At 46.0% G+C, this 26,683-nt stretch overlaps 10 protein-coding genes and 2 non-coding genes across 12 annotated transcripts; 5 read left to right on the forward strand and 7 right to left on the reverse strand.

Annotated features, from left to right (window-relative positions):
• Nucleotides 1-32: 32 nt before the first annotated feature.
• Nucleotides 33-118, forward strand: JR316_0004459. The gene has a single exon. It is a non-coding gene; the product is annotated as a tRNA-Arg (tRNA).
• Nucleotides 119-835: 717 nt separating this feature from the next.
• Nucleotides 836-922, forward strand: JR316_0004460. Its single transcript has one exon. It is a non-coding gene; the product is annotated as a tRNA-Arg (tRNA).
• Nucleotides 923-1,294: 372 nt separating this feature from the next.
• On the reverse strand, nucleotides 1,295-3,901 carry JR316_0004461 (Mitochondrial distribution and morphology protein 34; the record flags this gene model as incomplete). The annotated part of the gene is made up of 3 exons (XM_047890225.1): nucleotides 1,295-3,538; nucleotides 3,592-3,705; nucleotides 3,755-3,901. The coding sequence occupies 3 exons, from the start codon at nucleotides 3,899-3,901 to the stop codon at nucleotides 1,295-1,297; spliced, it is 2,505 nt and encodes an 834-aa protein (XP_047749986.1).
• An 88-nt stretch (nucleotides 3,902-3,989) lies between these two features.
• JR316_0004462 (uncharacterized protein) lies at nucleotides 3,990-6,559 on the forward strand (the record flags this gene model as incomplete). Its single annotated transcript, XM_047890226.1, has 3 exons — nucleotides 3,990-4,235; nucleotides 4,292-6,060; nucleotides 6,157-6,559. 3 exons carry the CDS (start codon nucleotides 3,990-3,992, stop codon nucleotides 6,557-6,559), a joined length of 2,418 nt encoding a protein of 805 aa, XP_047749987.1.
• A 689-nt stretch (nucleotides 6,560-7,248) lies between these two features.
• JR316_0004463 (uncharacterized protein) lies at nucleotides 7,249-10,883 on the reverse strand (the record flags this gene model as incomplete). Its single annotated transcript, XM_047890227.1, has 6 exons — nucleotides 7,249-7,292; nucleotides 7,384-9,391; nucleotides 9,445-10,023; nucleotides 10,077-10,157; nucleotides 10,210-10,650; nucleotides 10,707-10,883. 6 exons carry the CDS (start codon nucleotides 10,881-10,883, stop codon nucleotides 7,249-7,251), a joined length of 3,330 nt encoding a protein of 1,109 aa, XP_047749988.1.
• Nucleotides 10,884-11,095: 212 nt separating this feature from the next.
• On the forward strand, nucleotides 11,096-12,190 carry JR316_0004464 (uncharacterized protein; the record flags this gene model as incomplete). Its single annotated transcript, XM_047890228.1, has 5 exons — nucleotides 11,096-11,468; nucleotides 11,521-11,633; nucleotides 11,686-11,840; nucleotides 11,896-11,992; nucleotides 12,044-12,190. 5 exons carry the CDS (start codon nucleotides 11,096-11,098, stop codon nucleotides 12,188-12,190), a joined length of 885 nt encoding a protein of 294 aa, XP_047749989.1.
• Nucleotides 12,191-12,408: 218 nt separating this feature from the next.
• On the reverse strand, nucleotides 12,409-13,969 carry JR316_0004465 (Methylenetetrahydrofolate dehydrogenase [NAD(+)]; the record flags this gene model as incomplete). The annotated part of the gene is made up of 9 exons (XM_047890229.1): nucleotides 12,409-12,439; nucleotides 12,499-12,557; nucleotides 12,611-12,859; nucleotides 12,928-13,012; nucleotides 13,098-13,319; nucleotides 13,369-13,433; nucleotides 13,484-13,501; nucleotides 13,573-13,602; nucleotides 13,661-13,969. 9 exons carry the CDS (start codon nucleotides 13,967-13,969, stop codon nucleotides 12,409-12,411), a joined length of 1,068 nt encoding a protein of 355 aa, XP_047749990.1.
• Nucleotides 13,970-14,499: 530 nt separating this feature from the next.
• JR316_0004466 (Protein phosphatase inhibitor 2) lies at nucleotides 14,500-15,521 on the reverse strand (the record flags this gene model as incomplete). Its single annotated transcript, XM_047890230.1, has 5 exons — nucleotides 14,500-14,694; nucleotides 14,749-14,819; nucleotides 14,871-15,167; nucleotides 15,217-15,341; nucleotides 15,409-15,521. 5 exons carry the CDS (start codon nucleotides 15,519-15,521, stop codon nucleotides 14,500-14,502), a joined length of 801 nt encoding a protein of 266 aa, XP_047749991.1.
• Nucleotides 15,522-15,854: 333 nt separating this feature from the next.
• Nucleotides 15,855-18,640, reverse strand: JR316_0004467 (Uracil phosphoribosyltransferase; the record flags this gene model as incomplete). The annotated part of the gene is made up of 14 exons (XM_047890231.1): nucleotides 15,855-15,887; nucleotides 15,946-16,014; nucleotides 16,067-16,146; nucleotides 16,201-16,320; nucleotides 16,370-16,431; nucleotides 16,487-16,500; nucleotides 16,567-16,662; nucleotides 16,725-16,796; nucleotides 16,849-17,069; nucleotides 17,276-17,372; nucleotides 17,426-17,522; nucleotides 17,578-17,945; nucleotides 17,996-18,077; nucleotides 18,129-18,640. The coding sequence occupies 14 exons, from the start codon at nucleotides 18,638-18,640 to the stop codon at nucleotides 15,855-15,857; spliced, it is 1,923 nt and encodes a 640-aa protein (XP_047749992.1).
• A 561-nt stretch (nucleotides 18,641-19,201) lies between these two features.
• JR316_0004468 (uncharacterized protein) lies at nucleotides 19,202-21,176 on the forward strand (the record flags this gene model as incomplete). The annotated part of the gene is made up of 9 exons (XM_047890232.1): nucleotides 19,202-19,258; nucleotides 19,316-19,500; nucleotides 19,553-19,604; nucleotides 19,656-19,692; nucleotides 19,740-20,113; nucleotides 20,170-20,526; nucleotides 20,578-20,680; nucleotides 20,737-20,888; nucleotides 20,955-21,176. 9 exons carry the CDS (start codon nucleotides 19,202-19,204, stop codon nucleotides 21,174-21,176), a joined length of 1,539 nt encoding a protein of 512 aa, XP_047749993.1.
• A 176-nt stretch (nucleotides 21,177-21,352) lies between these two features.
• Nucleotides 21,353-21,815, reverse strand: JR316_0004469 (uncharacterized protein; the record flags this gene model as incomplete). Its single annotated transcript, XM_047890233.1, has 2 exons — nucleotides 21,353-21,510; nucleotides 21,572-21,815. The coding sequence occupies 2 exons, from the start codon at nucleotides 21,813-21,815 to the stop codon at nucleotides 21,353-21,355; spliced, it is 402 nt and encodes a 133-aa protein (XP_047749994.1).
• A 306-nt stretch (nucleotides 21,816-22,121) lies between these two features.
• JR316_0004470 (DNA replication ATP-dependent helicase/nuclease DNA2) lies at nucleotides 22,122-26,466 on the reverse strand (the record flags this gene model as incomplete). The annotated part of the gene is made up of 10 exons (XM_047890234.1): nucleotides 22,122-22,514; nucleotides 22,574-22,871; nucleotides 22,937-23,271; nucleotides 23,324-23,462; nucleotides 23,513-23,634; nucleotides 23,703-25,331; nucleotides 25,389-25,813; nucleotides 25,904-25,988; nucleotides 26,048-26,134; nucleotides 26,182-26,466. 10 exons carry the CDS (start codon nucleotides 26,464-26,466, stop codon nucleotides 22,122-22,124), a joined length of 3,798 nt encoding a protein of 1,265 aa, XP_047749995.1.
• Nucleotides 26,467-26,683: the final 217 nt, after the last annotated feature.

Raw genomic sequence — 26,683 nt, forward strand, 5'->3', positions numbered from 1 at the left:
TCATGTAAATACAAAATTAATCTGTTTCAACAGCCCCCGTTGTCTAATGGTTATGACGTCAGACTTCTACCGAATGAGCGGTATCTGGAGGTTGCGGGTTCGAATCCCGCCGGGGGTTTGTCTTTTGCTCTAGCCACCGAGTGCAATCAGTAGACCGCCCGGCCAAATGTTTCAACCCTTCTATCTCTACATTGGAGCAATATAAACATTACGACTTTCACTTGGGAGTCTGCAGCTCCCAACAATTCAAAGAAACTGTTAAGAGCCATATGCGCTCTTCTACCCATCATCACCATAACAAACAACGCCAATTACAGCTTTTAAGGTGATAACAGAATTTCATTATTTGTCGCATCTTATCTTGTCATGTTTCTCTTTCCCTCGCCTCCAAGCCTGAGATTTCTTTTTTCTTCGTCTCTCAACCCTCGAGCACCGAAATCTCTGCAAGATTTTTTGCGTTTGGTAGAGCCACATCGGAACTCTCGTTTCCGTATGGTTTCGTTGAGACCTTTGGTTTCCCCAAGTTACCCTCTCCAAATTGTCTCCAAATCAATCTATCTTCATCGCCAATTCATCGCGTCACATCGTACGTTCAATCACGTGACCTTCGTTTCAACTTTTCCAGTCACTTTTCGACTCGCCGCCAATGCCCCACGCACCCATGAAAATTCCAGTTACTAAGAATATTCTGCACGTTTTTCAATATCTCATTAGATCTCAGATCATACTTATTTTCAATCTCTCATGTATCTTCGACCGACATCACCTAGTAACATCTATTTAGCGCCCTATTAGCGCCCATGAAATATCACCTACATTTCTACTTCGCATATCTGCCCCTGTTGTCTAATGGTTATGACGTCAGACTTCTATCCCATAGCATCGTATCTGGAGGTTGCGGGTTCGAATCCCGCCAGGGGTTTCATTTTGGCATTGCCCAATGGTATTTTCGATTTCTTTTCTCATTGATGTCGGATGAGCAATCAACTAGACTTTCTGAAGCCTTAGTAATTAAATAAATGGAAGTGGAGGATATATATTGGTATGCAGTTTGTGTAGGTTAACAGAGACAATGATGCTAATAGATACAAGAATTGAACTAAAGAATGAAATTGATGTCGTTAATGTAATTAATGGTGGTAAAAGTAGAAGATAAACCCAAGCCCATAGAATGTGAAGATATGAATAATACAAAGTCAGGAGAAAAAAGGAAATGCGATGATTAAAGTAACGAGCAGGATGTATTCCCCCTGATCTAATTGATACAATGCAATGACATCCTTCTAGCCAGTGACTACAGCGTCCGTGGTTCATCTGTGTTCGTTCCAGTATGAAGATGGTCGTCATCATCATGGGTGAAATACCTGTCCATATCGGATACGTCGAACTCATCCTCTCCATAGGCACTGTTCCTCTCAGGCCGTCTTCTGCTTGATGCTTCTTCCGCTTTAGCCTTGGCCTCTGCTGCAGCAACGGCCACACCAGCACCCTTTCCACCGAGTTTGTATATCCTCTTCCTTTTCGCCTTGATATGTCCTCTGTCGCCGTTAGGCCCTCCTGCGCTGCCTGATCCTCCTACGTTTGCAGAGTGTACGCCAAATCCGTAGCTTGCGCCAACGCCGACTATACCCACAGAGTGTGTACGCGGCGGTACGCTCCGCACCGTAAAATGAGAGAGATCGCGGGTGTACGGGCTGAGTGTATGATTAGATGTACTCAGCGTGCTCAACTGGTGTATGGAGGAGGAGCCTGAGGACGGCCGTAACACGATCTTGTGTGCAGGCCGGAACGCCGGCACCACTTGCGGCTGGTTTTGAGTGTTTGTTGTGGAGTGAAAGTTGGTATGTGTGTTAAGGGGCGGTCGTGGGTGGTACTGTTTTGATGGAGATGCAGGAGTAGATGCTGAGACTGAAATGGAAGGAGAGAGAGAAACTGAGCCGGAATGGGTGGGTGACAGTGGGGGTTCAAGAAGCGGAGAGACCGTTAGCGAGGAGGATTTGACTGAAGATGAAACGGGGGCTCGCTGTACCCGCATATGGTCGCGATCGCGTTGGATACGATGTTCTGCATCTTGGATATATGGATAGGGATGTTCTGTGAAATGATGTTCGTATTCATACTCATAATTCGGAGGAAGCTCAAAATAGGCACGTCCTGCGGCAGTAGTCGCAGTGCGATGGCTGATCCCGGATAAGACAGTCGCATCAGAAGCGGAAGACATTCGTCTCTGGCCTAGTCCACGCTGCATATATAGAGGCGAAGAGGATTCATTCTGCTTCACACCTGAAGCATTGATTTCAGAAGCTAACGAGGAGGCGCGCGAATACGGGTAACTCAGCCCTGTTAAACGCCGCGAGAAGGGAGCAGCCGACGCAGAAGTCGACAGCCCGCTACTTGATCTCGATGTAGGCGGAGAATCTATGCTATCAGGCGTCCGCGGTCGGCCTAGTATAAAACTCCCAGCAGTATTCCTATGTGTACGTGGATACATGCCAGGACGCTGTGTGTACGATCCCGGAACCGGCGCGGTACGTAGTGGCACGCCTGCCGTACTTGATGCTGAGCTATTCATGTGCAGATGTATATTGGGATGAGAAGCTGATAAAGACGTATGGCGTCTGCTGCTTGTATTGCTACTGGGTGGAGGCGGGTGTGAGGGATTGAGAGAAGATATGGAACGAGAGAGGCCAACTTGTGATTGAGAGTGGAAAACGCGGGGTCGTGTGATAGTTCCCCCTCCAACAGCAGGAATAGTTTCGTACTCTGGTGTTGTCGTAGTGGAGGTCTCCTGTCGTTCCACAGCGGGAGAATCATCCCCCCAATCAACAAAGTCAAACGAATCAAGTTGTTCCTCGTCATCGTATTCGCTAAATTCGCTATTGAGGCCTGTACTGCTCTTGTCGTCAATTTCTTCTGCAAGATCTGCTAGTCCTTTGTTCGGGGTAAAGAGACTACTAAAGCTTTTGAAGACGCTTTTGGTGGGGAGTCCTTCCGGACGGAGACCATAAGTAGGATCAAAGTTTTCTAGATCAGGATGTGAGGACGGGGAAGGTTCCGGAGGTGTAGGCGGTTTTTGTAAAGGCGGCGTGGTTGGTCGGCCCGTAGAAGTCGACAGTGGGCGGCTGCGATAAGAAGCAACAGAACTAAGAGAGTTCTTATGATGTAGGTGTTGTGTAGTGGAGAGATATGGAGCTTCTACTTTAGCCTTCACCCATTGTTGACTGAGACGGTGTATGATACCGGGCAGATCCTCTCTAAACATCTGTCTGAGTTGTCCCTCAATCTCTCGCTGAATGAAGTTCTGGATGACGGCGATTGAGTCGAATGTGCTGTTGATATCAACGTGTTGGAGAGGGTCTGTTTTGAAGACGAGAGTTATGCCTTTTTGTTTGGAAACCACGAGGACGACGTAGGAACTGAGACGGAAGTGGGAAAGGCGCAAAAGCATGGGTACGACCAATGGATGCTTGGCTGCTAGCATACCTCTCGATCCAGCCATTAGATGAATGTCAGGCTGCTTGTGGTTCAACGGATTTGCCTACAGAAAAGATGAGCGACAGACGGAAGGAAAAATGAAGAAAAAAAACACACCTGAACCTTTGTCTTGAGGACGAGGTGGGCGTCTCCGGTATATGTCATGCGAAATATGCCTCTAAACTGATCCATGGTAAGGTCGCCAATGTCGCGAATCTCGAGCTCTGGGGGCTTGAAAGGCGATGAAATACGGAACTGAGTAAAAATAATGCGACTGTACCTGAGATCCCATTTCGAGCTCGACAACCTCTATCTTGTCTGCTATGATGGGTGGTTTGTTGCCTTTGTTGAGGGCAGTGTTGAGCATCTGGATGGCATCGTAATGGAACTGGTCTGAGAATCTTGGCCAGTTGAAGGTGAACGACATTGACAGAGACTAGAAAGCCGACCTGCTGGTTGCCATACGTCAGGATCCAGTCTAGGGTTAGGGGTAACCACTCTGTCCTTCCACCACCATGAACCGCGTCCTCGCTGCAGAGCCACCGCAGCGCCAGCGTACATGGCCTCCGTCGTCCCCGTCGACAGAGCTCTCCCAGCCGCCAAGTCGCAAGAGCTCTGTCAGGAAATCAAAACAGCAGTCGCCCCCGGTCCCCGTGAATACCAGAGACGAACTTCTCCTTAGCCTCATGGCAAGCGAAGCCGCAATCGACAGCAGAAGCTTCGAAATACTATCTGCGGAGCAGGTCGACGATCTAAAAAAGGTTTTGTTTGCTCTGCATCCATTATCATTCTGCAGACTCATGTAAAGGTATTCTAGGAACATCAACTCCTTTCCCAACGCCAGGAGGCTCTTTCTCAGAAACTATCCACCGAAACCAAAATTCGTGATGCTGCTCTCTCCCTGGCACGCATCAATGCGTCCAACAGTGCAAAGCAGCAGCAAACTGCCGAGCAGCTCGATGTCGCTAACAGCCGTGTCTCCCAAACCCAGTCGGAACTCTATCGCGTTTCTACCTCTCTTGCTCAGCTACATGCAACCCTTATGGAGCACCGCGCCGCTGTGCTTAGCTTCTCCGTCAGATCTTTGGAACACAAGCTTTCAGGGGCAACTGGTGCGGACGACTCAGGGTATGACTCCTCCAATCGCAGCACCCTCACTAGCCCAGCTACCACCTTCTCTGTACTTTCCTCGCCGTCATCGAGTAAATTTGAGGGCGCCCACTTTTTCGCAGGGCATGCAGATGCAGTCGTGCCTAGACGTAAACTGTCTCCTGAGGCAGCGGCAGCGGAGATCCAGGCGCTGCAAACCAAATTGGCTTCCGCAAAGGAGGCTCTGGAGGCGGCAGGAAAGAAGCAGGCTGATATGTCCCGCGAACTCTCTATGATCAAACTCGAAAAGCAAGAAATTGAAACAATGTTTGCATTGGAGAAAGAGGATCAGCTTTCTGAAATCAACAGATTCAAACGTGAAAAGGACGAATGGGAGAGGCAGAGAACGCAGTTGGTCAAGGCCGAAGGAGATGCAGAGGTCCTGCGCCAGCAATTGGCTGATATCGAGGCAAAATCGAACGGAGAGAGCGCTGGGTTGCGTGCACAACTTGAGGAACGGGAACAGGAAATCGAGGAGATGCGCCGTGCATGGGAAGAGGAGCGTCAGATGTGGGAGGATGAAAAGATGGAAGACCTCGCGAGGCTCCAGGAAGAGTTTGATTCTCGTGGAGATCAGCCCAACGAAGAGCTTGAAGCAGGCCTTGCTTCAATTCAAACAATAGTCAAGAAACATGGCGTTGCGCTGTATTCTAGGGACAACTCGTTGCTCGGCTTGTTGGATTCGGTGAGCACGCATTTGGACGGCGTGCAGACGAAGCTGGAGGAGTATTCACGAAAGGAAGCTGAATGGGACACTCTACGACGGAAACTTGAAGACGATGTTCGGAATGGACTAGATAGGCGCGAGGCGATGGCTAGAGAGCTTGAGGATGTCAGGCGCGAGCGAGATGTTATTAGAGACCAGTCGTCACTGCGCATGTCTTCCGTGCCAGAGTCGCCATCGTCATCATTTGCGGATGTCGAACGCCTCTTACAACCTCTATGGGCAGTCCTCCCGTCGCCTGAAGCGCGTGCCACCAAGTTTGGGGCTACGCGCTCCTACCGTACCAATTCTCCAACGCCAGGCACACCAGGTGGCCCCAACTCCAATGCACTAAGCCCAGCACAAATATCAGGCGTCGTCACCTCGCTGTCGGACCTCGACGTACGCTCGCTCAAGTCGCTCTATGCCGACAACTCACGAAACAATGGTTTCAGCACACCATCATCATCACCCCACATGTCCCATCCCCCTCAACAATTGCAACCATTTAATCTGGAGGCATTTGCTCAACGGGTGCAAGCATTGATTGCTGATGATCGTTCACTGATCGAGCGACTCATTCGATTCGCTCAGGCCCATGACCTTCTCAAAAAGAATGCAGAGCGCGCACAGAAACTCGCGCAGGATAGTACGCATGCGCTCGAGACGTATCAGAAACAGGTTCGCGCTCTGGAGGAAAGGAATCAAAACTTGGGGGGCCGTATCGTGGCTTTGTAAGTTCACCACATTTTTTGCCTCTGTTTTGGAAGATTTGTCCTTTGTCCGCGTTCGTGGTTATGAACACCTTTTTGACTTCATTTATCATCCAGGCAAGAAGAGATACAAAATCTTCAAGATACCGTCGAGCGACTTGAAACCGAAAAACGTGAACTCGAGAACCTCGCAGCTGAGCAAGGCGAGACATGCCGGCAGCTCTCTGAGGCGAACGATACACTTTCTACACGCACTCTCGCACTTGCAGAAGAGGCTGCTCAGGCGTCCGCCATAGCGCGTACACAGCTTACAGCACAGGCCAACCAGCACGAAAAAGAGATAGCGGCACTCAATGCGAAGCTGGAAGAGATGAAACGTGAGCTGAGTCTAGCACAGGATGAGGTAGAAGCTATGAGGACATCGGAACAGAGTCAACGCATCGCCCTTCTCGACGAGCTCAATTCAATGCAGACGGAGAATGGTAGTTTGCGGGCTCAGTTGAGGGCCGCAAAGAAGTAAGGGAGCGCTCAGATGGATAATTCATTGAAGAGGTTGTCGTTGTCGGTTGTGGCAGCGTAATGACACGGCTGGTTCCACATATGTTGCCCCCCTGTTTTGTTCTTTTCTCATTAGCATTGCTTTCTTGCTTATTACCCCGCTATTATTCTTACCTGTCATGTATTCCGACCTCATCGTCCCACTTCCGCACCTTTCCACTTTTGTTTATTTGCTTTGTTCTTTGCTTCTCGCCTTGGACGTTGGACGAACCAGTGATGAACCCTCCACGATCTTTCATTCTCTCATATGCCATCCCACCATCCCAATATCATACCAAATTATATATACCATAGCACGATACCAATCATATAAATTAATACTTCTCTGCTCGATGTTGGTTATAAAGCATTTGTAATAGTATACTACTTCAATGCACTGAAAGCCTTTGGATGAGACACTCTGACAAAAGGCCTGCATATTCCACAAACACAGATGAAACGTATGAATGGGAATAGAAAGACTAATAATACAACACAACCAGAATCTCATAGAAATCCTTGAAACCCATTTGAAATCGACGTGCCGGATATATCAATGTTTGCTGCTGCGAGAAGTTCAGGAGAATGTGGAAAGTGCTCAAACTCCTATGAAAGTGGCCGAAGGTAGGGAATCCGACAAAAGAACATGGGGAGGAGTAAAAATAAAAATCGTCAGTGCAAGATCAGGTCCAAATGACCGTCGATACCTACATCGACTGTGTTTGTAAGAAGAATAAGAAAGCAAGAAAAAAATACAAAAAGTATGCACATCAACAAAGTACTATGTTCATATCGGGAGAAACTCACCATGAGTACTTGGTAGCCGACTAGTATTTACTCTCGTTGAAGAGGTCTGTCTTAGTTGTCGGAAATCGTTGTTGGCGTACGTTTTCGTTAATCCAGTGGCTGCAGGCGACCGTAACAGCGCTGTCGGTGGCGAAATAACGACCCCCAGAATGTCCGGTGTCTTATTCCCCGACTTAGGTGTTGATGGTTGGAAGGGTGTTGGAGAAAGCAGGTCTTCGATAGTGCCCAACGGCAGCGTAAGCGAATCGACCAATTCAAGTTTTGACGCCGAGAACACTTCGTCCCCATCGATGCTCAATCTGTTTTCGACAAAGACAACGTCTCTCTCTCTCTCTGATGGAAGAATGGAAGCAAGCGTCGTACATAGATAATGAAAACCTTCACGGGAAATCCCAATCAGGGTTGACATTTTCACATTGTCTTCTTTCGAGGCAAGCCATTCCAGGATTTGGAGCAACATTTCTGCATTGTCCGCGGTCATAACAGACGCATGGTCTGAATATGTGCATATCATCCGTCCAAGTTCGGTCCGCAGACGTTCGTGAGAGATAGATGTTGAGGGGAGACTTTTGAGAATGTCAGGTATAAAATCCAATGCATCAACGACGGACGGATCAGATTCGGCATTCCTTAGGGCAAGGAGAAGGATGTTGAATCGGACGTCTGGACCAAATTGACTAGCCTTGCTTGCCAAATGGCTTGTAAGTCGGGTGAGCTCGGAAGCAGAGATGCTGGAATCGAAAATAAGTGAAAGACAGGTGTCCAATAGTTGTGAAAGATCTTCATTGGAGGAAAGCGACGAAATTGTCCAGGCAGATGTTGTTGCTGACGAGAGCAATAGTTGACAGAAATGGAGTGAATTGAAAACATGGTACTGTAGTACGATTCTATAGTTGAGATCGACGGGAGGATTCAAAAGAATGTGAAGGGTATTTGCGAGTTCTTTCAGCTCTTCGCCGAGAATCCATTCACCTATTGCCGTTTCCCCATTATCAAGAACGACGAGGCGTTGTAAAAAATGACTCCTCGTCTCTGGATCAAGCAAATGACAGAATTGAAACAACTCTGTCAACAATTGTGGGAATACGGAGGTCACCCAAAGTGAGGCAAACTCTTCAAAAGTAGTTGTCAGGGGTAAAAGCCTATCTACCAAATCATACACTTGTGATATATGATGGATAGGGTCCCGAACAATATCTTTCATATATGGATCGAGGAGTGTCCTTAGAATGACTCGCGGGCCTGTACAATCCAATTTAGAAGAAAAGAATGAGATCGCAAGACTCCGCAGAATTTCAGGGCAGATAAACCTGATATTCTGTGCAGACGAATAGGCAACTGAAAGTTGAGAAGCAATTGTAAGAGCTGCATCCGAACAAGCATAAAGGTCAGCAATGGCGAATGTTAAGGCCTGCAGATCTCTGTTGATGAGTAGGCAGACTTCAGCAAAGTGTCTGATCAGATGTAATGTGTCGCCTGCTGTGGACAGAAGGAGCTCGGTAAGCGCTTGGTTCATGCGCGGAGGTGGCTTCAGTGCAAAATGGGGGTTAAGATCATTTGATAGGTCGCGAAGGATCGTAATCAGGGTCGGCAGAATGGCCTGCGATCGTTCCGTCCAAAAACTGTTTGCCACTTTGAGTTCGCCGTCTTCGTGGCTAATTTGGTTTGTTATTATAGCTAATGAAACACGGAGGACACGAAGGCGTCGAAGCGAGAACGGGCGGACGCTTGTATAAGTAAGCTCCTCGACAGCAGATGGCAAACCATCTCGGGCAACCATGGCCAGTTTTTTCATTTCCATTAATTCCTCCGTTTCAATACAAGAAAACGGTCCTTTGAGATCCAGGATTGTATCAACGAGGTCTTCACGCAGCATAGCTTGAGGCTCTTTGGCCAGTCCAATCAGCAATCGTTCTGCAAACATACCCGCTTTCAGAGGTGGGTCTTCATGTGTGTTCCACTGAAGTCGTTTGGTAATTTGACGCAACAGTAGGCAATGGTTAACGATCTAATAGGGACTGTCAAAAATATGGATAAAAAGTAGAAACAAAAGCAATTGACCTCTCGGTACCCGTCAATTCCTTGCCAAAGGACCAACACTGCTAACGCTCGTTCACGACATGGGCTACTACCTACGCTGTCTGCCCATGCCAGAACAGGAAGCACAGTAGATACACCAACGAGTGCTCTCACAAAGGTGAGAAATTCATCATACGAAGGAAGAACATGTTGCCGTTGGAATAATGGAAGAGGAAGGGATCGATTACGTGGAACATCGCCAAGTTTATTAACCAGTTTGTTATTCGTCATCATACACTCTAGCCAACATCCGATGGAGTGTTCGGTTGTTGTGATATCCTTTAAGAATGCTATACTGCTTGCAAAATCACCTCGTGGATTCGTTAGGGAGTCTTGGAAGGTTTTCCAACCATGCAGTCTAGACAACAATCTTTTCAAAGCTTTCTGTGTCGATTTTTTTGTTCTAGGATTTGTCTGAATATTCTCAAGACATGTTCTGAAAGCATTATCATCCAAGAAGTATGCAGCGATTTCGATGTTACTAGCAGCATCCAATAGGCAGTGGATTGTGGTATCATCCAAAGATTCTTCATTGTAAATTTGAGGGAGGTCAAGATGCTCCTATAATAGCAATGTTATCCTTGTTACATGCTGAGACACTTGTTGATACGAACTAGAAGAATCCTTGAAAACTTCGTTTGCTGAGATGCGGATATACCCAGAAGTTTGGCTGTATAATAAGCATCATCGGAGGCCTGTCGTTATAATTTTCAACTAAGGATGGTTGGACAAGAAAATTCGACTTACATTCGTGCCCAGAATGTCGTGCACCCTTTCTGCGAACCTTGTGATTGTTTCCGAAGATATATCCTCGCGTATGGGCCTACCAACAGACTTGACAAGTCTTTCCAAATCATCGTCTTCTGGAATATCTAACTCTGAGTATAATTCTGGAAATCCAGGAAGATCCCAATCGTATTTCTCTGGTTTGAGAGAGAATATTAAACGCGTTGCAACAGAGAGAGATGGCGGGGGTTCGTCCATTAGAAGGAGCAATTGCTCTGCGACTGACATGGGATTCGGTGAATTGGCAGGGTCGAGGTTGCTTGATATAGGCATAGATATAGGTACAGGCATGGATTTGGGTTCATATGAAATGATCTCTGGCTTTTCTGTAATGTCATCCCCATAGATTGCTAGGAATACGGACTCGAATTGTCCGTGGAATATAACTAAGCGCGTAGCATACTAATGATAAGATGGTTGAGGCGAGTCTATCAGTTATACTTCAAAGAAAAACATACCTCAAATCCCATGTCAACTATAAATTCTGCCTGGCCGCCAACATAGGCAATTCTGGTTGGAGCTAGAGCATTCTTGACCGTGCGCCTGTCTTGAGAGTCCTGGCTGGGTTGCACTGGAGTGGCGTTGAAATAGACATCGAGAAAGAACGTGTCTGGGACAGTAGACCTGATTTTCATGTATTAGCTTCAATTGCTTACACGGGAATAATACAAGAGACGCATACGCGACAATGTCTGGGGATTCACTGAACGGCTGAGCGCCTGTTGGAAAGATGCGTATGGATGCGACGCGAACAGGTGAGCGAAATAAAATTGCTCCTATGTTTTCCCTGGCATAAATTTGATCCCATCCTAGAAGACGCATCGGATATCGAATAGCATAGAGAAATATGCTGTTGGTGCAAGCGGAGATACCATTAATTCAGTGGCTGGTCATTGCGGGACATCGGCAGAGTCCGAACAGACCGGTCACGTTTCAACGGCGGCAAGACAAGACCTTTGAATTCGTACTCTTCCGTCCTATTATTTCTTCACAACCTGGCCTCAAATATTTCTATCTCTCATCGCTGCTGATGAGTCGACAAACGACAATCAAGCTACCGGCTTTGGATCTATCTGCGGCTCGCGCTCATGTCCCATTAAAGTCTCGCGCCCGCAGCGGCAGCATCGTCAAAGTCGAAGAAGTCGGTGAACGTTCTGTCGACGAGGTGCTCGACAGAAGTGCATATGCTAATATCAACGCCGACTGGGTCAATGCCAAAGGTTTTTCTCGTTTTTAGGAGTCTATGTATGCTGTTAAAAGCCGTTGTAATAGGTGCATGGCTCATTCACGTAGTCCTCATCATCCTCGGCAAAATTATCGTCGACACGGTTCCAGGGATGACTCAACAAATAAGCTGGACATTGGTGAACTTAATGTATCAAGCGGTATATCTAATCCATTTTCAATTCCTCTCTATAGTCTTAGCCCCGTTTTCAGCTATCATACCTTATGTTCCACTGGGTAACTGGCATACCATTCGAGAACGATCTTCATGGAGGGGCCTACGATGACCTAACGCTGTGGGAGCAAATAGACGACGGTGCCCAATACACACCAGCAAAGAAGTGGCTGTTCTGCGTTCCGGTTGCCTTGTGAGTGCATACTCTCAACGCCATTATAACTCCGGGTTACAATCCGTTCATTTAGATTCCTGGCTTCAACACACTACACAAATTACAACCCTTGGCTATTTGCAATCAATCTCACTGCCCTTATATTCGTGCTAATACCCAAACTCCCCCAAGTAAGAACCTTTTTTGACATCCCTGACTGAGTCCCTTACGTCTTTCTTCAGCTGCATCGCCAACGAGTGCGCTTCATGACCGATGGAGCATCTGGCATGGCCACACCTCTTACCCCAAGCTTCCCTAATTCCGGTAGATCAACGCCAACTTTAGACAAACCCGGGCCCGACCTCATCACCGAAGCCCACTTTCGATAGCAAAACTCGCTCGTAATGGCCTTCCCTTTGCTAATCGCGGAGGGTTATATTGCTATGTATATCGCATCCACAATATTGTGATAATCTGTAATCGATACAGTGAAACTTGTGAGGAAACACAATTTCCCTTATTCTTGCCACTACAACCACCCGTGTTCTACGCATGACCACATATACTTTACAGATCCTATAATTATTTTCTAAAAACAAAAAAAATTCTACAGTTCTTGGTACTGCTGCAGGCGTAGCCTGTAAAAGATACATTTCTTAGCTGGGTTCCCCTTGAATATCTAGAATTAGGAACTCACAAGTTACGGAGCAACATGAAAATAGTCACTTTTCCCACTGCTGGAATGTAGATGGAGGCCTGCCAAACCTATTCGTTATCCCCAACTCTCTTCCCGAATCTAGGCGACTAACCTTATCACGGACATCCTTCTCAAAATTCTTGTCTGCCGCAACGTTCAGACAGATGCAGCCATCTTTAAGCCATTCTGTTTTGACCTTGTATGTTGGGCTGGGAACGGCGGAAACGACTACATCTGAAATTGCCAGACATTCTTGTAGAGTCAAAGTGCTTGGATGCACAACATGTCGGGGATGGTATCTTTGCGCTGTCACTGATTCTGATGAATCGTTAGGCGATAATTTGGGTCTTTTGGTATATTCCTAAATGGGAACGATGGGAAAAAATGAATTAGCGCCAGCTACACAATCGAAATAAGTTACCAATCTACCTGAATAGAATCGATATCTACGGATATTACCCGAGCTCCATCGTTTGCGAGGAGAGCAGCAAGGGGTCTGCCTACAACTTCGGATCTGCGTGGTCAGAGGAAGAAAGTAAAGGTCAGTATTACAAGTCAGCTCCCGTCTGTCGTGACAGACATCAGAAATGAAGCATTACCGATTAATAACGGTGATTGTTTTTCCGTATGCCCTGTCGCCATAGGGGAGAATTTTGTTATACACTCCGACGAATTCCAAACATTTGACAATGGCCAATGGTGTGCAAGGGATGATGGATTTTACTGTCCCGGCTGGAGGTTCCTCAGTTTCTGTCACAGTTGGAAGCTGGGTTAGAGAAGGGAGAGGGGCCAAGAGAGACTTGGGTTCAATAAATCGAATGCTAAGCCCATTCAATTATGTGAAAAAACAATATTTGTGTGGTCACTGACTTGTGATACAAATTGTAATGAAATTTGAAGTGCAATCCCTCGACGTCTTTGAGAGGAGAAACAACCTGTTGGAAAGAATTAAAACTATTTGACTATAATTAAAATGGTAGCGTACCTGTTGCAAATAATGATCCTGTATTGGATAAACCCCACGACATAGTAAGCTCTAATTCAAACATGGTAGGTGGCTTTATATTAACCAACCTGTTGCGCGCCAAAGATTGGGAAATAAACCTATATAGCAAAACAGACATTCTGTGAGAAAGGAACCCGATTTTTACAAGTCCCTTACCATGATCCCATGAATAGATGGATCTTCATTGGCCTCGATGATGGCTTCCTCCACACCCTCTCCTTCTCCAAGATCGGGCGATGCAGCCGCACCAACTTTTTTTAATACAAAGTTGACGCCTAGCTCATCGCATTGCTTTCTAGTAAACTCAGCATAATTGCTGCTCGGAGCGGCGGTGGTCGCCAAAATCCCAACGAGCTTCGGAGGACGCGAACAAGCTGCCAAAGACGACTTGACCTCGTCGCGAAACGCAGCAGTGATGGGGTCCGCTTTGAGCAGAAGGCCTTTCCTGGCGACAGCTGTGACCATCTTGTCGAGAGATAGGTAGATACGTGAATACAGCAACAGTGCAGCAGATTTGGATGAATCCGATTTTAATGAATAGGTTGTGCTAAGTTTGGAAAGCCATGGCTCTGTCCAAATTTTCCTTCTTCCATCTAATCTAATCTCTAACTAGCACCGCCACTGCGTCATCATTCGCATAGATGTGGGGACAGGGGCTCAACGGCAGAGAAAAGTTCGACCCTGATCCCCAAGTTGCTGCGGGTAGTAGGTCGTGTAGATGGCGCCGCAACCATCGATATCAAGGCCCCATGATCTTAAGGAAAACTCATTGTTATATCGACAGAAAGGATCAACCATGTTTTAAAAGTCATTTATTGCTGAGCTGGGTTTTCAAGGAATGTACTTGAATGCAAGCGTTGTCCAGAAAATGAGATAAACTACTGTACAAATATTCCAACGCAAGTAAGATGATGGCGAACGTAATGAAAGACAAATCGCCAAAACGAAGTACTCGACGGAGCACATTGATGACAAGACAAACCATGGGCATTCGTTTATGCGCCTGAGTGATGGCTGAACCCGTTGACCTTGACATTGCCGTCTTGGGGAACATCAGAGGCATCGGTTCCACTCTCGTTCATGCTATCTGATTCATCTGGATCGACCTGATTGCGGATACTCGGAAGAGGAGGAATCGGTGGAATCTCGGACTCTTCGTCCTCGTCGTCGGCCATCAGTGCAGCTGCGCGCTGAACATAATATTAATATCATACACAATGCAACCGATAATCGGTGAATCATACCTTCATCGCTTCTGCTTCATTAGAATAATGCCTTCCACGAGCACGAACGAAGTCCGCATGTTTGGCAGCAGCTAAGACACTCTTAGTACACGTTGAGTAAAGATGCAAGAGCAAGTTCTCACTTTCTTCGTCCATTTCCTCTTCAAATTCGACCTCGCCACCTGGCGATCTCGAATCTGCCCTAATTGCAATACGGGCGTCATTCGGCAAGTTAAAGCTTGTGCTCCTGCTGGAAGTGCCACTCCCTGATCTTCCAGACATTGAGGTTCCAGGACGGCCGTTGCTTGAGATAGATGTCCTGCGAGAAGATGGGCCAGAAGTGTCTGCGCCAGTTGGTGAGACAGACATGGTTGGGGACTCGGGATGATGATCATGTAGGGGGGACGACGCCGAATACCCCAAGTCGAGGTTCGGGATGTCTAAAAGAATAGTTAGAGATGTCACAGATTCGACAGAGACCATCATCACCTCCTTCGATTTCATCGGTTTCAGCGTTATAGCGAACATAAGGCGTTTTGGGCTCAGTAATCTTCATCAAACTGTCCTTCCCAATTTCAGTCAAAGCAAGATTCTCCTCGTCCCATTGCAAGCTGCTGCAAATGAAGTCAAGATTGACCAGGTAAATCTGCAATACTAGATGAAATATAGATTGAAACTCACTGTCCGCCAGTGTTTGAAGATTGAGGTGTGTTTTTTAGGATTCCCTTGGGTTTGGGGAGAGACGCAGAACGAGGAAGAGGAGCAACGGGACGTTCTTCGAAAACTTCAGACATGAGAGCAAATAGTGGCGGTGGGGTTGAGATGCAAAACCGATAGAACACTTAAAGGTACAAGTTCAAACGCGGCGGCTTTAAGCTTAAGTGTCTTCGAGGTCTGCCCTTTATGGAAACAATTGTCGACACAGCGTATGACGCGTGGTCCCCCACTGACATAGTAACATACAGCAACACATTTATAACTCAACTAGTCCCAAGAGAATAATGTTGGACAAAATGCACTACAGCATAATGTGATTTGTATATATTGTATGGTATAGATTTTGCAATATATTGTCATAATGCAGATACACAGGCTGGCAAACATTAGCAATTCTTTTGAAGATTTCTTCAACTTCGGAGGGTATTGTAGAGGCGATCCCCCTATTAAATACATTCATCAATCCAATGCACAGGAACCAAAGAGTCGCTGCCTACTCACTGAATCACCGAGGCCTGGACTGATGATTCCTTCCGAAGTCAACTCATTGTCAACACCTGCAACCCAGATCTAACGGATTATATGAGAAATAACACGCGGCGCACACAACATGGGAACCTGCCTCGAGATCTGGAAATTGGGCATGAACGTTCTTCAGCCCAACTTCGGACGCAAGTACGGAGAGCAATTTCACATTCTTGCCTACCATCTTTGGTGAACAATTGCTGCAGACGAACAAGTACCAACAACACTCACATGGAACACCCCAGTCAGCAATCATCGTAATTGCAGCAATCGCGGTGCCTCCTGTCGCGATTAGTGGATCAAGAATAAATACTTGATCGACGGGAACAGTGGATGGAAGCTTGGAATAATCTAAGGAAATGTTCAGATGCGTGCCATCCAGCTGCATCGTGGGCCTTACATTCCACAGGTTGCAGAGTGACTTTCTCCCGGTAGATACCCAGATGATAAACAGGGGCTGTACTATACCAAGAACTGATTTAGATTTCGTTGAGTATATTTGAGGGTTTTGCCTTACGGGAAGAGTTTCAACTAGTACATGTGGGGTGTCAAATTTCAGAGATAGAGCCAGAGTTGAATTGTAGAAACAAATCATACCAGTGCATCTGTCATTCCCAGTCCTGCCCGCAGTATAGGCGTCAATCCGATGCGGGGCTTAATTTTGCTGCCAGTGAAATTTGCGACGGGAGTTTGCTATGTTCATATCTTCAAATAAGACAGGTGGGGGTATAAAATTGTGTAGTGATGAGGCGTACACCATTGAACGAGATTTCTTCCAATGTCCGAGTTGCCTCATACCCCAAAAGTAGACTGATCGTCTCAACTCCCTACAAGAAATCGATGATCAATGGCCATTTTGTTGCTTTAATGCGTACATACTTCACGGAATTCTTTGGCACTTGTTGATTCTTGTCGAAGCTTCGAGAGCTCGGCGTTGACGAGTGGGTGGTTCAGGATGTTCAACTTGCTGGCTGCCATTGGTACCAAATATGCAACGTACAAAATGTGGGTGTCTGTCAACTGAAGGGGGTCGGGAGAAGACTGCCGTTCAAGCACAAGGGTTTTCTTGTTCGGAACGGCCCTGTCGCCTCGTTTCCCCCCTAATTCACATCAATGTATCAGGTGAACCGAGGCAAGGCAAGCATTCGTCATTAACGGAAGATAACCAAAGATAGTGTCCATCCTTGCGATCGGCTACAACGCTCGCCAAATGGTCTTATCTTATCTGAAATTTATGTACGAATAGCACCAAATATTACTGTTACTCGTCATCGCCGCTTGTATTCGCAAGGTTTCAATAATCTACCCTTTGAAATAAGCTTATTCCACTCGCTTTCACTTTTATTTACACGAGGAACTTTCACGAACTCAAACAAAGTAAAGTGCGAGGACCGTGAGTCATCCTAATAATAATGTTGATTTCCAATAATCGAATTATATCAACAAAAAAACATACAATGTTCTTTAGCCGGAATCCAATGGAACCAAGCAAGTTTTGGAATTGCTCAATATCTGTAAATCGACTTGTGACTTCAGCAATATGCAGCTCGCCCCTACAAAGATAATGAGGGTCGAATTTAAACCGAATTGAAGAAATGAAAGGCTTACCCTGGCTTCAAAATTCTCCAAGCCTCACGGACAGAGTTAAGCCAATTGACGCCCATCAAGCTCAGCGCAAAGACAACAACATCGACGACCTGACCCTCCCCTGAAGATTGCTCGTCTCCAGACCCCTCCGATCCCGGTAGAGGTATTTTGGTGCAAACATCGGCCTCCACGACGTATTTATTATCGGATACCAGATCGAATGATAGCACGGACAAGCCTTTGGGAAGAAGCTCTTTTGCAAGAGCCGCATCACCACAACCAAGGTCCGCAATAATGGTCTTTGGTGGATAGGAAGAAAAAAGGGAAGCATAGTGCTCCACAGGGTTTGTAGGCCACGATAAAACTTGATGGCGGAAGCCTGTATGGTACTGAAATTTTGTAAATTTTGTGAACGTGTGGTAAGAAAGCTCAAACTTACTTCTTCAAAAACTTGAGGATCTTCCCGCATCAGTTGATGCGCTGTTTGGCTATCTGACTTGTATAAGTTCTCGTTGATAAGCCTATTATGGACAAATCAGCATATTCTCTAGTGATAGTTCACGTAGACAAACCTAAACCGCGCACCGTCCAGCTTGTCCCTCATCGCCTTCTGTAAGGCAGTTAGCCCAGTTTTCGAAGACTCATTCTCCTGAATAGGAATTGTTTTGGGCTTCGAAGGAGAGGAGTCGATATTCGATTTTGATTTAGCCTTTTTGTCCTTCACAGAGTGCACGTCTGTATGTTGTCCTGCTTTCTTTGACTTAGGAGGAGCCGCCTTCGTTTTTTCAATAGGCTTGATTGCTTGCTGTTCACTAATGTGATCCGTAGTAGAGCCAATGTGTTTACGTTTTTGCTTCTTCGTCGGTGGTTTATCCTGAAGTTTTGGGGTGATCCCTTTGCCTTTTTGCGTCTGTTCGGGATAAGAGTCGGCCAGTTTTGACATAAGCTTCTCTACGTTAATAGAAGCTGTTTCAATACTTCGAGTCTGGTCATTTGGGCGCTTGCGTTTTTTCGACAGTTGTAAGGATTGTTCACGGACTGGGGCAGCTGGCACCGTCCATCCGGGCACAGAAAATAGAGACATTGTTAATAGGCTTTGCTTGCGCTTAGAGAGATATTATTGCTTTATACTGGGACGGATCGTAACGGGATGGCAAAGAAGACGGTGGGAGGTGAGGAAGTTAGTTCAGCGGGACGCGGTCGCGGCAAGGTGATCCACTGCGAGCTTAAAATGAATCACGTGACTGTCACTGAACTTGGAAGGCGTTCAATACGCGTACCCTAGACGAAGACCCTCTGCGTCTTTTGCTACTTTCGGTTTCGGTCTGTACGTGATGTGGAGTGAATACCACCAATCAAAGCCATGATATCTACGGCGATGCTGCAAGTAAATTTGGGGTCTCATCAGGTGTGTAATTTTGGCATCAGTAATTTATGAGTTCTCTAATTCCAGCCTCGAAGTATATGCCTCATGCTGAAAAGGAATGACAACGTAATTCCTCATGCATTCTCAGTTCCTACCATCTGATTAAAAAACTTGCTCAGCACGGTCGCACCTCCGATATAAAAAGGTTCGCAACTCTACCTGTGCCCACCTGGAGCAAATCGTAGAACGGTTTCCGACCCCATACACTGCATTGTTATCATGGCGCCTAAAAGCAAATCAGTTATCCATAACGTCGATGATCTCTCCGATTCTCCTGTATGAACCCAAGTCTTTCATCACTGTGTCAGGCGCTAACCCCACTTTCTTTCCAAGGGCCACGAAGAATGGCAACTATTGGAAGAATCCGAATCATCCGAATCAGAAATCGAAGATCAAGACGTTATATCTAAACACGATTTAGCAACAGCACCTTTAATGACGCGTGAGGCACATTTGCTTACTGTACAGAATGGAGGTGTCGCGCAGTATGGTGTCCTCGGAAGGATACTGTCCATCCAGTATGATATCGTGTTCCCAACATTGATAAAAAATAGCTTATATTCTTTTAAGGGATAAGGATAAAACCGAAAACATCAATGACCAGCGCTTGTACCTAAATACGGTTCGTGAGGATGATATACATTATTACCAATTCATTGACCTCTCATTGTAGAACGCGCCTTTCTCTGCGATTGTGTGTGGAGTGCAGGGTATGGATACCGATGCATCATAAGTTAAACTGCTGATTGTCCTACAGGATCAGGAAAGTCGCACACAGTTTCGGCTATTTTGGAGAACATGATGATATCCAACTTTCCCGCTATTGGCTCGCTGGCCAAACCTTTATCTGGTTTGGTACTACACTACGGAGAGGGTGGAGTTAACTCTCTCCCCAATGAAACAGCTTGGCTTTCATCTTCCATTTCATCCTTTGTCAAGGGTCCACCAGTTGTGGTTTATGTGTCGCGCTCCTCCTTGCAGACCATGCGAACAGTTTACCGACCTCTGGGAGCAAAGATTTTAGTGGAACCTCTTGTATTTGAAAACTCGGAACTGGATTCTGCAGCCATCCTCTCTATGATGGCTGTTGGCTCTGTGGACTCTGCGCCATTATATATGCAAATCATATTGGTAAAGTAAATTTATTCATATCAGCATTTTCATAATCTCTGATACACCCAAAATAGTCAATCCTGCGCGACCTTGGGGAGAACTTTACCTTTTCATCGTTCTTACAAAATCTTGAAATACATAAACAAAAGTTTAACCCAGCACAGCTCACAGGTTTAGAGCAACGGTTGTCATTGCTCTCTGCGTTTTTAGCGGATCCAAATTTGACCACGTTCTCTAAGAAAAAAGCGCCAATGACAACTCCCAAAGTCAAACCGTCTCGATTTCAACCAGGTCAACTTACAATCATTGACTTGTCAGACCCATTCTTGGACACTGCGTCGGCTTGCGGCTTATTTGAGATTCTCGTCCGTCTTTTTGTCCGAGCTAATGTGGGGACTGGCAAAGTTCTAGTTGTCGATGAAGCTCATAAAGTTTGTCTTCATTTCTGGGCGGAAATGTCTGACTAACCAATGCCACGACAGTATTTATCTTCAGAAAGGTCATCTACAGGACTAACAAAATCTCTCCTGGGTCTGATTCGACAGCAAAGACATCTCGCAATGCGAGTTATTATAAGTACCCAAGGTAAGTGCAAAGACAAATGACTGTATTTAGAGTCACTAAAGACGGAGTGTAACTAGAGCCGACTGTTGTCCCACCGGTGCTCTTGGACCTGTGTTCTGTGGCCATCCTCCATCGATTTTCGTCTCCTACCTGGTGGCATCACTTAATCCAGCATGTCCCCACCGACTTCTCACACAGTGATGCTTTTGACAAAGTCGTTAAGTTACAAGTATGTGCTTCATCCAATCTTGTTTGGGCTTCGTTTTTTGATTATCTGCGTATATACAAAAACCAGACTGGCCATGCGATTGTCCTGGCACCATCTGGAATTGGTTTGTTTGATCTGTCAAAGGATGCATCGAGGAAAGGGAAGGAGAAAGTTCCTGAACAATTCACTGAAGATGGGATTGGTGCAAAGGTGTTAGCAAGATTTGGACGTCGTTACCTTATCGTCAAAACCAGAAAAAGGGTAACCGCAGATGGCGGTGCATCCATTCTGGTCGTTGGCAAGCCATAAATTTCCCTTCAAGAGATGCGCTCACTTGACTTGTAATACTGAGCATGACTGTGGCCTGTATGTCTGTCTATCTGTCCTTTATAACTTCTTGGCCTCCCTTCTTGTAATACACCCAATCTGTTTGAACTTGCAAATTTATTGATACTTTGAATAAATTCCAATATATTTGGTGGGCATCAGTAAACAAACCATCCCTCTACTGTGGCTTTGTTTATGGCACTTTCCCAACCTTGCTGGTTTACCCACTCCATGATGCTCTCGATCTCATTTTTCCCTAGACGAAGTCCGTTATAAATATGTGGGTACATGTCTTCTTCTCCCACTCCTCCAGGAGCTTTAAAAATGTCAAAAATGAGTTATATATCGATGTAAACAACTCAAGAATGATTCCATACTTCTTCCTTTACTATTTTCCCATTTGACAACACTTTCTACGTCCTTGTAGACGATTCTTAGGATAAATACACGTTCTTCATCGGCGAAGAATCTCTTCAAGGTCCCAGGAATTTGCAATGCCGTCGAAAGGTGGAGGAATCCGTCATTCTTGTCGAGATCGCTGACTGGGAGGGCCTCTGGCAAAAGGTCAGGCGGGGGAGTCGAAGCGGGAACAATCTTGTAAATGTAAGTAGGAGCGACCATGGTAGATATTCAGAATTCCTGGATTACGTATATAAACAGGTGAATTCACCCATTGAACCTTGGAGACAAACCTGACGAAGCAAAGGCGACTGATGAAATGGAAGATGATAGTTCGATCAAAAGAGCGATTTATAGAACATTTATTTCCAATTTCAGCCTCAACTATTCTACGGTCGGTACTTTGTGGCACGGCAGCGACAGGCAGCAATCAGATTAATCATGATAAGAAACTACATCGAGAAATATATCTCGAGAATATGCAAACGGTAGACAATCATTTAACTGTTGGGATATAATATACCTTGATTATACCTCGGCGATCACCAAATCTCTAAGGATAGGGCGCCCTTTTAATACTCCTCCAGCCGAACTCTTCAAGGAACGAGTGTCGTCCAATTTGACTTTCTTTGTTGGGTGACCTTCGGTACCGACAGTTTGCTCTGGTAAGATATTTTCATCCGATTGGCGTCCGTCTCTCTTCGCCAACACCTTGGTGCAACCACCTAAAATCCTTGCATGAGCTGTGTGCGCATTGGATGGCAGCCGTTGAATCCATCTCTGCGTTTCCATTAGTTCAAAAAACTGCCCTAGAAGAGGTTCGCGTTCCAGAGTCTTTCTTGAGCCAAAAATGACCAGTTTGCTTCTCGCACGAGTGAAAGATACATTTATTCTCCGCCAATCTTTAACGAGGTCACCAACCTAATGCAATAGAAACATGATCAACGACAGTATGAAACAACGAAACTTCTAGTACATACATTGCCCTCGTTATTTGACCTGACGAGTGAGACAATGACGCAGTCTTTATCTCGTCCTTGACTTTTATCTGCTGTGAGAACTTCTACGCCCTTTCTTTCCTGTAGTAGATTCTGCAAGATCTTGACTTGTTGCCTATACAGTGAGATAACGCCAATCTGCGATTCATCCACTCCACAACGAATTAATGTCTCGATAAATTGGCAGACAAGCTCGGCCTCTGTCGTGTTTTGGACCAAATCTCCTACCCTCGATTCGTGAGCAGGAAGGTTGTCTGTATCGACAAATACCGCTTTACATCTAAAAGCCAAGCCATTGTCAAAGTAAATCAGTGTCATCAGTATGTTATGAATTGCTATATATACCTCTCATCGCACAGCTTTTCTAACCAACAAACATCCGCACCTCGGCATAACACCTTGTTCGATGAATTTTCAATATGCGCCGAGTCGTCGTTATGTGCGTTAACATGCAACCTTCCCAGGAACCTTTTGTTTCTCAAAACCAAGCTCCGTTTTGCCACTTCGTCATTTCCACACTGGAGGCGATCGTTGTAGATCAGTTTATTAGACAGCATCATGATATCTTCGTTCATTCGATATTGGAACCGTAAATCCACCACTGATTCCGGGTACGCTTCAGACAGACGACGGAACAGAGATACATCCAGACCACCTTTACGGGCATCGGGATTTTTGACCTGAAAAGGGTTGCATGTTTAGATAGCCAGAAAAAATAGACTACTAGCTTACAAGAGGGGGTAGCTGAAAGTGATCCCCAACTAAGACAAATACATCTGCAAATTTCAAAGGCCCAAGGCAGGTAGGGAGTGTGATCTGAGATGCTTCATCAACTATACAGTAGTCGAACTTGCGGCGAGAGAACAACGGGCTATAAAAGGTTCAGAAAAACAAAGCAACCACAACCAACTATATACGCACTTATCAAGCGAAAGACAGGTTGTTGCAACAACAGGTGCATCCATTAATTGCTTCTCGAGTTGTCCGACCGTAGTTGCCATCCTTCGAGCTACAGGACTAAATTTTTGTAGCTCGGGGTGAATCTGGGTTAAAAAAAAACCGCTCAGCACCCACATCCCAACATCATTTATTGATAAGAACTAAACCGAACCTTATCCACATTTCCGAGCCTTAAGATATTGAATGCACCACCCTTTGCATCCAGTGTCCTCCCATCACCGCCGCTAACTTTCCTCAGAATCGTATCCACGGCAGAGTGAGTATAGGAGCTTAGTAGGACCGTCTTTCCTCGTGCAACAAATTCCCGAATTAGAGCAGCAATCACTGTCGTTTTGCCAGTACCAGGCATACCCAATATAAGAGCGTAGTCCTCTGCTGAGAGAACCTTATCCATAGCGTCCAGCTGAGATGTGTTTAGCTGAAGGTCACTCTCCAAGGCCGACTTGGAGTGTAATTGTCTGGAGACCTTGACGAACTCGTCGTTCGACTTGAAAACTGGTTTTCGAAGGTCTACGACTAGTTCCAACCGCTTTGCATCGCCATCCACATAAAATAGCTGAGCTAAATTATTCCTCACCCTCGTCATTCCTCCCATGAGCTCGTCTTTGTCGATCCGAAAAATGACATTGGTATCTTCCATGGTTGATATTGCCTGCGTAGAATTGTAGGGGGAGGGCAGTGCCTCTCGCCCAAGTCTTGCCTTGATCCCCGGAATGTTCAAGACATGGTCCACACCTACTACAACACTATCGTGTTCTAGTTCCAGAATAAATCCTCGAGCCAGAGCTATAAGCCGTGGCTCCACAGAAACCGTTATAGCGTCCCCGACAGTTAGGTGTCCATTTATTAGAGTTGCCGAGGGCCTTGATTTACGGAAGACGTAGGTAAATCGGTGTATTTTTCTTTCCTTTCCGCTGGGTATCGAGTCTTTGTCTTCCAAATTGTCTAGTCGATCGCCAACTAAAATCATCTCACTGAAGCACCTCCCCCTTTTCTCCCTTTCCGCTGCCCCTAGTGTCCATAGCTCTCTTTTAAATCGTACCAAATCTTTCTCTTCCAGTGCCAATAACCTTTCCCATTCCGTGAAGAATTTTGTATGTGTTGGCGTCAAATGACCGGTTTTTGCATCAAAAGTGGACGAGAGGAATGTCGGTATCGGCGGTTCAAAAGAAGTGGATGACGAATCAGAATGGTGCGGGCGAGCCTTACGAAAGAGCATACAGGCGTCGAGCGCATAACATCGTTTGCATTCCCTTTCATCGTCAATAGGTGCGGGTAAGAAATACTCTTCCTCTTGCTCGCATTCATGATCCGGAGGGCCCTGTGTTCTAGGCTCGACTTTGCGTATCCTTCTCCACATATATGCAGCGAGCTCATTCCGGATATTGACAAGGCCTCTGATTTCATTTCGTCCTCTTGGAATCCTAACAATTTCTCCGTTCTCACTCTGACTATAAAATAGCAGACCGTCTTGAACGTGCGTTCCATAACGTTCGCTAAGTAGAATCGTATACAACATTGTTTGAGCACGATGCCCCATGCTAGCTAGTATGCGCCCAGTTTTGAGTTCGAGGGGAAGTGGGGTTTTTGTGACTACTCGAGACTTGAAAGGTGAGGGAGATGGATCGGAGATGGTCCCAAGTACCGTGGCATCGACCTTGCCTTTGATACCATATGTAGGTGACCATATGTCTTCTTCAATTTCAAGAATATCTGTGATGGCCAAGAGAGACGGTTCATTGAATGCCGCAGACTGTGTGTTTGTTAACTCAGCTGTGGACTGTTAGAGAAAAGAACATTAAGATATTTCTCGTCCAATGGTAAATCAATCACTGACTTTGGGCTGGGCGGCGAGGTATTTGTCTGCAAAGTGCGGAAGTCCTTTCGCCCGATCTTTTACTTCTCTTTTGGCGATGCCTTCTGAAAGACCAAGTTTGACCAGGTCTCCTAGGTTTCCCATAATTGCATCGTCAATGCAAGAATTGATGAAATCCTCTTCCCAACGTTGTTCTAACAAACATTTTTGCATAACTTCGTGCAGCATGTTCCCCCATATCAAAGCCGGTGTAATCTCGGTCGTTGAACGTAACATGTTCGACAGCAAAGGTCTGCGTCTACATTGGGGTGCGCTCGACAGGGCAGTGGCAGTTATCAGGACGTCCGGATGGAGAATAAGAAGATTTGATCGTGAAGTTATATATATGGAACGTGTATTCGAGGAGGACGAGCCTGAGAAGGCTCCAATCACATTCAGTATGTCATCTAAGAAGAAACACGCAAGTCAGTCCCAGATAATACATGAATCATGTTTGAGAAAGCGAAGAATGCATAATGAAGATGAGACTGGCATACCTATACGAATGTCGGTGTGATACCAGTCGTCCAGTAAGTGTATTTCGGCGCGGTCACCGTCTGCTAGTACGTTCGCAACTACTATCTACCAGGCAGAGTTGAAATCAACATCGAAATTGTGTGAAATAACAATGTAAAAGGTACCTTCTCCCACCTGCTATCAACATAAGTTTCCGTGACTGATTCAACAACACATCGTGTGCATTCGTCCGGGATGTAGAGAGGTGGCTTCTATCATAAAATAAGCAGAAAGACGCGTATGAAATCTCAAAGCATACCTTCGTATTTTGTGGGCTCTGGTTAAATTCGAGCCTTGGAATAGGCCGCGGTATACTCGCGTTGGACTTTTCTTGAGGAGGTTTCACTGGACTAGGGACGAAATCGTCAAGATCCCAATTCTCAGAATTCTCGAGAAACGCGGTAATGTTGTGGTCATCGGTGGTCGCAACTTTCTTTTTGGAGGGCGAAGGATCTGGAGAGGGTCCTGCCGTCCAGAAGTCGTCATCGATGCCCTGCATCAGTTGTGCCATGAATGCAGCTTCTTCCTCCACTGTTGGTGCCATTGTGGTCTTTGTTGAAGTTGTTATTTAGACTTATTGACGCGTTCGTGAACGTTCATGGACGCGTTTGTCGACGCGTTCATTCTTTTGATCGGATGCTATGCCATCAACCACACCCCAGCCCACGCCACCCCTCGGGTATAACATTTTTATTATTGATGTATTTATAGTAGCTCAGTGTTTAGAGTTCGAATAAAGGATAAAAGTACATGGTTCTTCC

This window comes from Psilocybe cubensis, chromosome 4 (genome assembly GCF_017499595.1).
Source record: "Psilocybe cubensis strain MGC-MH-2018 chromosome 4, whole genome shotgun sequence".
Classification (NCBI taxonomy): domain Eukaryota; kingdom Fungi; phylum Basidiomycota; class Agaricomycetes; order Agaricales; family Agrocybaceae; genus Psilocybe; species Psilocybe cubensis.